Here is an 8,593-nt window from a genome sequence, read left to right as displayed (position 1 = left end):
GCCATAGCAGGTTCTTGAGCAGAGGAGGGGTGTGATCTGACTTGTTTTAACAGGCTCACTCTGGCTGCTGTGAGATCAGGCTGAAGGGGTTCAAGGCCAGAAGCAGGAGACCCATCAGGGGGTGAGAGGCGACCCAAACTGGGGTAGTGGTAGTGGAGGTGTGAGAAGAGCCGGGAATCTGCGTCTGTTTTGAAAGTGGAGCCAACAGGATGTGCTACTGGGCTTGGGCACGGGTGTAAGAGAAGAATCAGCGGAGATTTTGCTATTCAAATCCCTACGATGGCTTCCATTGCTCCTGGGATAAATTCTCGACTCCTCTTTGGGGTCTGACATGCGCTGGCCCCAGCTGGCTTCTTCTGCTGCTCGGTGGTGGTGGCTCACACGTCCCTTCCTGCCTCAGTCAGAATTCCCCCAGACACTGCAGCCCGACACCCTCCAGTTTTCCCAGCATTCCTCACAGTCTGTTAATGGCGTATGCACATATATATTTTTAATTTATCTGTCTTCTTTTGGTCTCCTTCCCTAGAGCAAACCCCAGGAGGACAGAGACGCTCTGTGTGACCACTAGCTTTGTAAAGTTGTCACAAATGCATGAAGAACGCACGTATCCGGTTGTTCATCTGTCGCCGCCAGTTCTCTGCACCTGCAAGGTAGGCATCGCTATCCCTATTTTAAAAGGGAGGAAAGTGGGCCGAGAGGGGTTATATCGAACCCAAGGGCACACCTGCTTCTGGGAAGCAGCAGAGCCTGAGTTCGAACTCGAGACCACAGGTCCAGAGCCGTTGCCGTGGCCCCTGGCAGCCCCTCCTGTGCCCTCAGAGTGCAGGGCTGAGCTTGAGGCTCAGGGGGGCACAGAGCGGGGAGGATGGGGGACGCCCAGCGCCTGCCTGTCGAATGAGTGCAAGGCGAGGTCTGCGCTCCTAGGGGGCCTTTTTCCCCCAGCCCGCCCAGAAGCATATTGGGAAGAACGCAGCGTGTACTGCCCGGTCTCCGTGCACCACAATTAACGTAGGGGGCAGACATTTAGTTTAAAAATAAAACCTCAAGCCCATCCCCACTCCCAGCCCGTGCCGCTCCCGCCCCTCTCCATCATCCGCTTCTGTCCCTGCCCCGGCATCGCCTCGCGGTCGCCCTTCGCTGCCCTCCCCAGCGCCCCTCACCGGCGAGAACAGGTGTCGCGGGGCCGCCCCGACGGGCCCCTGCCGGGGGTGGCTGCGCTCGCAGGACGGCGCACAGACCTGGCTCCGAGCCCCTGGCTTCCAGCCCCAAAACTGCCTTTCTGTGTGCCCTCGGGCCACCCCTCTTCCCTCGCCCCGCCCCCGTGCCTCAGTTTCCCCATCGGTAAAGGCCGGGTCCCGGCAGCTCTACAGGTGACACACCTGCTTCCGGGACTTGCTCAGTCCCCGGGCCCCGCGGGGTGGAAAGCCGGCGCCCGACCCCGCGCCCCCGAGGGGCCCCAGAGCGGCCCCTCGGGGGCGGCGCGGGGCGCGGGCAGGGCCGTGGGGAGCCGGCGCGGCGGCCGCCTGGCCCGGGGCCGGCTCCGGGGGGCGCCCGCGGGAGGGCGCGGCCGGCGCGGGGGGCGCGGGCGGGCTGCGGCGGCGGGGGGCGGAGACGCGGCGCGGCTTCCGCTCCCGCGCCCTCCTCCCTCCTCCCCCGTCGTCCTGGTCCGCGGCGCCCGAGGGGGGAGGCGGCAGGCGCCGGGAGCCGCGCGAGGAGCCGCCGGCGCGCCATGGAGCCCGAGTGAGCGCGCGCGGGCCCGGCCGGCCCCGGACAACATGGAGGCGGCGCCGCCCCGGCTGCTGCTGCTCGCGCTCTGTTGCAGCCTGGCCCCCGCCGCGGGTAGGTGGGCGCGGGCCGGAGGGACAATGGCCCGGGCGCCCGGGCGGCCCCGCGGCCAAGTGCGCGGCGCCGCCTCGGAAGCGACTTGGCAAGTTGGGGGCGAGTTGGGGCGCGCACCGCGGGTCCCCGCCGCCCCCCGCCGCCCGGGGGCCGCGCGCCGGCCCTTTGTCTCGCCCGCCCGGGCCCCTCCCGGGAACACCGGGGCCCGTCCCGCGTCCCGGGCGGGCGAGCAGGGCGCGCGGGCGGCGCCGACCCCGCCAGGTGCGGCGCGGGCGGGTCCTCACCTGCCCGGGCCCGGGGCGCGCTCGGAGGTGCGCCCGCGGGAAGCCGGCCGGGCGAGGCCGTGCCGGGCCCGTGCGGACCCCGGCCCGCGGGCAGGCACAGAGCGGGGCCGTTCGGCCCGGAGACAGGCCTGGCCGCCCTGCGTCGGGGACTCTCCGGCGAGCCTGTTTCCGATGGCCGCGCGGCCGGCCTGCGAGCTCCGAGAACTGATTGAAGTTGCAGAGAAAGTTCTGAGACCGGGCGCCGGGCGGCCTGGCCTGTCGCGCGGCCCCCTTTGCTCGGCGTGGCTGTCGGTTTCCAAACGGACTGACACCTGCCAGGTGGCAGGACGACCCGTCTGGCCGCCGGGGCCCCGCACAGTGGCGGCCGAGGGGTCGGTGTCCACCCCGGGGGCCGGTGCGTGGGGCCGCCGCGCGGGGTGACGTGGTCCCGGAGCGCGGCGCGGCAGGGAAGCGTGCTCGGCTCTCGGCTGTGCACACCCTGTGGGAGGTCGGGGGCTGGGGACCTTTCTCTCCGACTTTTGGTGTGTCCCGAGGGGTGGAGTTGAGGTCAGGAGGACTCGGGAAACCTAAGCGCCTTATGAAACGCTACACATGTTCTTTTAATTTGGAGATTGCCATGTGGTTTTTGAAGCCAGTCTGTCCTACCTAAAGCCTTCTCTTCGGACGTGAGTGTTTTGTTTTTCTGGAGTGTGGCTGGCCAAGGGGACGCGACCAGCGAGTCCTGTGCTCTCCGGGCTGCTATTCTGCTGGTGGCAGTTTGGGGGCGGGGGGGGGTCCCTCGGGTCCCTTTGTCTGGGCCTCTTTAAGGCAAACAGCTGTCTCCCTGAATATTTCCAGTGTGGACTTCGCAGGGAGGTGTCCTGGCCTGGCTCTGGTGGCATTCCCAGTGCCTGGGCCCCTCCATTGAGGTTTGGGGGGCTAGAGAAGGGGGTGTTTCCCCAAGTCTGCCAACCTCCCAGCCCAAGCCCGGAGACTGTTGGTGGTTTCACCCCAAATTTGTCTTTCTCAGGAACGTGTTTACATTTCTCAGCCATGTCTGATACCAGCAAAATGAGGTGACGGCAGAACAATGACAGTATCTGGGTAGTCCAGGCCAACGCTGCTCCTTTTCTTTCCGGAAATGCCTGGATCACGGAGGCAAAAGGGTTTTTTTTGGGAAGATGTTTGTTTTAAAGGTGGGGTTTCTCAGCCGGCTACGTTGCCTTTCACTTTGTTGCAGTTTTGAGTTTCCTCTACCTTTTGGGGCGACTTTGCTGGAATCGAACGCCCGTTGGTGTGCGGTTCGAGCCCGGACAGAGTCACATCTGTGGAGTTCAGTTGTATGTGAGGCAAAAATAGAGTTGATTATTTTAACATTAGGGAGTATGTCAACACGAGGTTTGCAGAGCACTGGTTAACGTGGTAATCCAGTCCTAAAATGGACGGAAGGGGAGGAATCTTTCTGCAGAGCGATTTTTGACTGTTCTCCGTTTGTGATATCCCGCATTTCTATGTTAGATTTATGCCTTGGTCCGGAGTGGAGCCAGTAAGCTGGTAGCTAATTATTTTTCCTGATTGCTTCCTGTTGCAATTTGAAGCTGTGAGCCCACGGAAATGCCTTTGTTCTTGTGGCCCCCGTCATGGGAATGGCCTTCCCCAGACCCACGGCCCGGGCTTCTCCCCTCTGGCCCCACAGCACTTGCTCCAGGACGGCCTTTCCAGGGCCCCCCGCAGGGTGGTTACTGCAGATGCTCACTGCGAGGTGCACCAGGAGGGCCCAGCAGGTGGGTGTTAACTAAATTCTGCATGGAGTCCACTGAGGGAGTCCCCCCAGAGGACCTTCTGCTTTTTAAAGCAGAGCCCACATGCCTTTCACCCTCCCGCTCAGATCCAAGAATTCACCCTGTCAACCCGGATGATCCAACATTTGCCGTGGAGATCCCGTTGTAGTTGGAACCCGTTTAATTTCAGCGGCACTGTGTCACCGCTCAGGCATTTAGCAGCATTTGCACGCTGGGGTGGGGGGTGCAGTCAGGTGAGGACTCAGCATGGCTTCCTGCCCTGAGGTGTGGGCTTGCCAGGCCTGAGAGCCAGGGCTTTGGGCTCAGACTGTTCTCCGTTTGTGATGTGACAGAAAGCCCAGGTTTACATGCTCAGTAGCTGTTTGACTTCGGCTGACTGACTTAGCTTCTCTGTGTCCGGTGTCATCCCCTGGTCCCCCCCACCCTAGGCAGTTGGAAGAGTTAAATGTGTGTGCAATCCTCAGCACCATCCCTGTCCTGGGCGAGGGACTGGTGGTGGCCGAGCTGCGAGGCCTGTTGTGTAACGGGGTCCTTGATCTTTCTGGGCTGGAAGGTCTAGAAGCCGTTACCGCTCAGTCTGGATGATTTCCTCGGCGTGCGACCTTGGATGTTTAGTGCGCTGTCTGACTCGTTTATTGCTGCAGCACCACATGGAGGCCCTCGGGGTGATGAACGTTGTGGGCAGGGCCCGAGTGTCCGGGGTCTAATCCCAGCCTTGCCGGTTGCCATGTGGGGGAGCTTGGGCAACTTGCTCCACCTTCGTGTGCCTTGGGTTTCTCTTCTGTAAAATGGGGGTAATAATACTTAATACCACTAATTCAGGGAGTTAATACACACCCAGCACTGTATCAGCTCTTATTCTCGTTGCTGTTACTCTTTGGCGCCTGGTACTGTGTGAAGTGCTGGGGATAGAACGAGACAGGACGGATGGAACGGCAGATCCGGCTGGGCCTTTGCTGTCGGGAGGGTCCGTGTGGAGGGAAGCAGGCAAACAGAAGCCGGCTGAGCAGCTGTGGGAGAGGCAGACCCGGGGGCTCTCTCTCACAGTCCTGGAGCCCCGTCCTCAAGGGCCGGGTGGTCTCCTCTGCTGAAAAAGGCCAGATCACACTGCAGAGTCTGGATGTGATCCAGAAGGCGATGGAAGCTTCTGGAAGACTTAAGTCGGGGGCAGGAGGGTGGATAGGAAATGCAGGCTGGAGTCAGGTCTGTACTAGGTGAAAGGTGCTGAACTGATCTTTATTTTTCTTTTGATTAAGGTGAAAATCACATAATATAAAATGAACCATTTTTTTATTTTTTATTTTTTGTGAGGAAGATCAGCCCTGAGCTAACATCCATCCTAATCCTCCTCTTTTTGCTGAGGAAGACCGGCTCTTAGCTAATATCCATTGCCAATCCTCCTCCTTTTTTTCCTCAAAGCCCCAGTAGATAGCTGTGTGTCATAGCTGCACATCCTTCTAGTTGCTGTATGTGGGACGCGGCCTCAGCATGGCCGGAGAAGCGGTGCGTCAGTGCGCACCCGGGATCCGAACCCGGGCAGCCAGCAGCGGAGTGCGCGCACTTAACCGCTAAGCCACGGGGCTGGTCCTAAAATGAACCATTTTAAAGTACACGATTCAGTGGCACTTAGAACATTCACGATGTTGTGCAGCTTCCATTTCCATCAAGTTACAGATCGTTTCTATCACCCAAAAATAAAACTCCGTGCCGTTAAACAATAACTTCCCATTTCCCCTGCCCCCAGCCCCTGGCAGCCACCAGTCTGCTTTCTGTCTCTATGGAGTTGCCTGTTCTGGACATTTCATATACGTGGACTCATACGACACGTGGCCTTTTCTGTCTGGCTTCCTCACTCAGCTTAATGTTTTCGAGGTGCGTCCACACTGGTGGAGCAGTGGTGTCTGCTCCGAGACAGGCCGCCCTGCGGGGCCGTCCTGGGGACAGCGCAGGTCCAAGTGCTGATGTGCGGAGGCAGCTGCAGCCGCACAGACAGGGCCCCAGGGTCCCGCCCGCTGCTCCAGGCTGCTCTCTTTAGCTCTGGAAAGCGGTTTGCCAGCTCTCAGTCTCAGTTTCCCCGTCCTCAAAATTGGGACGATGCATCTGCCTTGCAGGGCACTGGATGGGGTTCAGTGAACCAGTGTCTGGGAGGAGGACACGGGGGCCCTTTCCTCCAGGGCCAGGTTCGCTTTTAAAAGATCCCGATCACCCTCGTCCAGCTGGGGGCCGGGAGTGGTGTAAGATGTTGGGGCTCTGTGTTTGGCGCTGGTTTGCCCCCAGGAGTGGCGGGCAGCCCTGAGCTGGACTGGAGCTCCAAGCGGGAGCAGACCTGGCCGCTGACCCTTCCCCTGGCAAGGGGGAGTCCACGAGGCTGTGTGCTGACTAGGGAGTGCCCTTGCCCACATCTGTCCTGCCTGTTCTCGGGCCCTGAGCAGCCCCGCTATCTGTGCGCCTCCCAGCCCAGCCTTTGCCCCCACCTGGCTGGGGACAGTTGACACTCCGCTGGCCCACCTATGGGCTCACCTGCCCGGTGAGGCTTTGCCTTGCACTCTCGTGGTGGCAGCAGCCGCGTGGCGCTGGAACCTCAGGTTCTGACCGAGTCTGTGCCCAGAATCACGTGTCCACTGTTCTGTGTCCCCCTTGCTCAGGATCTCTCTTGCCTTGGACCCCCTGGGAGGTTGTCACGGTGACGTCAGAATGACCTGTTTTTCCCACTTTTAAGTGTGCGACTCAGTGGCATTATTTACATTCACAGTGTTGTGCAACCGTCACCACTGTCTATTTCGAAAATTTGTTTATTACCCCAAACAGAAACTGTACCCATTAAGCAGTCACTTTCTCTCTACTTTCTGTGTCTATGAATTTTCCCATTCTAAGGACCTCATATTTGTGGAGTCATGCAATATTTGACCTTTTGTGTCTGGCTTATTTCATTTAGCATAATGTTTTTGAGGTTCATCCAAGTTGTAGCATGTATCGGAACTCCATTCTTTTTTACTGCTGAATAATATTCCTTTGTATGGAGAGAGCATGTTTTGCTTATCCGTTCATCTGTTGGTGGACACTTGGGTTGTTTCCACCTCTGGATATTGTGAATGATGCTGCTGTGAACATTGGTGGGCAGGTATCTGTTTAAGACCCAGCTTTCACTTTTGGGGCTATACCCAGAAGTGGAATTGCTGGATCATATGGTATTTCTATGTTTAATATTTTGAGGAACCATCAGACTGTCTTCCACAGTAGCCGAACCATTTTACCTTCACATCAGCAATGCACGAGAGTTCCAGTTTCTCCACATCCTGGCCAGCCCTTCCCATTTTCCCTTTTTATGGTTCTAACCCTCCTAGCAGGTGTGAAGCGGTACCCCATTGTGGTTTTGACTTGCGTTTTCCTGATGGTTAATGACATTGAGCATCTTTATAAGTGCTCGTTGACTGCTTTCTTTTACAAATATATATATATTTAAATGCAAGACACACGTGTAAACAGCTTAAACATGTTCCATGGTACCTCTGTCTGTGAAGACGGGCCTCCTCCTTTATTGCCTAGTTTATTTCTCCCCTCAGAGATGACCAGGCCTTTAACACGTATTTTAACGTGTTACATTTTTTTGAACACATCCTCATGTTTTTTATATAAATCCCATCACTCTCGATCATTCTATAGTCTGTCTTTTTCACTTGCTAATGTATCAGAAACATTTTCTGTATCTTTACTTTTAGATCTTCATTCTTTTTAAAAGCCAAGTATTTCGTCGTATGGGTGTATCATACTTCTTGGCTTTTACTCAGTTGGGGAGCATTTAAGTTTTTCCAGGCATTACTGCTATTACAAGGTGTGCTTCAGTGAGCGCCCTTGCTCATGCGTATCTACGCACGTGTGTGCAAGCATTTCTGTGAGACACGTTCCTCGTCAGAGTATGTCCATTTATAAGTTTTCAAAGATACCGATAAATTCCTCCGAAAAGTCTGCATCAGTTTGTACCCTCCCAGGCCTCTGTGAGAGTACGTGCGTTCCTGTATCCTCTCCAACACTGGCGATTACCAGGTTCTATTTTTTGTAATCAGTTTGATTAAAAATTATAACACCTTTTGGGCCAGCCCCGTGGCTTAGCGGTTAAGTGTGCGCGCTACGCTGCTGGCGGCCCAGCTTCGGATCCCGGGCGCGCACCGCCGCACCGCTTCTCCGGCCATGCTGAGGCCGTGTCCCACGTGCAGCAACTAGAAGGATGTGCAACTATGACATGCAGCTATCTACTGGGGCTTTGGGGAAAAATAAATAAATAAATAAAAATTAAAAAAAAAATTATAACACCTTTTGATTTGCACTTCCCTCATTACTGGTTGATTGGCCATTTGTATTTATTTTTCTGCAGATTGCCTACTCTCATCCTTAGCCCGTTTTTCTGTTGAGTTATCTTTTTCTTATTGATTTGTAGGAGCTCTTTATTTGGTGTGGACATTAATTTTTTTGTTATATTTGTTCCAGATTTTTCTTCTGGTCTTTAACTAGTCCTTCATCCTTGTTTCTGGTGGTTTACTATTATAAAGATGTTAAAAAGTTTCATGTAGCCAAAGTTCCCAGTCTTTTCTCATGGCTCTGGGTTCTGTCCCTTGTTTCTCTACCCTCAGATTTTTAAATACATCTTCCTTTATTTTCTTCCAGGACTGTTATTGTTTTGTGTTTTTTTTG

General features: G+C 56.2%; 1 protein-coding gene across 1 annotated transcript in view; it reads left to right on the top strand.

The window, feature by feature from the left end:
* Positions 1 to 1,690: 1,690 nt before the first annotated feature.
* Positions 1,691 to 8,593, top strand: part of LRP5 (LDL receptor related protein 5) — a 111,209-nt gene continuing 104,306 nt past the window's right edge. Inside the window, exon 1 of the mRNA XM_058526202.1 lies at positions 1,691 to 1,839. Within this exon, the coding sequence (XP_058382185.1) occupies positions 1,776 to 1,839 (64 nt within the window). The 5' untranslated portion in view covers positions 1,691 to 1,775. The remainder of the gene's footprint in view (positions 1,840 to 8,593) is intronic.

The sequence above is a fragment of the Diceros bicornis genome, chromosome 31 (assembly GCF_020826845.1).
Source record: "Diceros bicornis minor isolate mBicDic1 chromosome 31, mDicBic1.mat.cur, whole genome shotgun sequence".
NCBI classification, from domain to species: Eukaryota; Metazoa; Chordata; class Mammalia; order Perissodactyla; family Rhinocerotidae; genus Diceros; species Diceros bicornis.
This window is presented reverse-complemented; position numbering and strand designations above follow the sequence as displayed.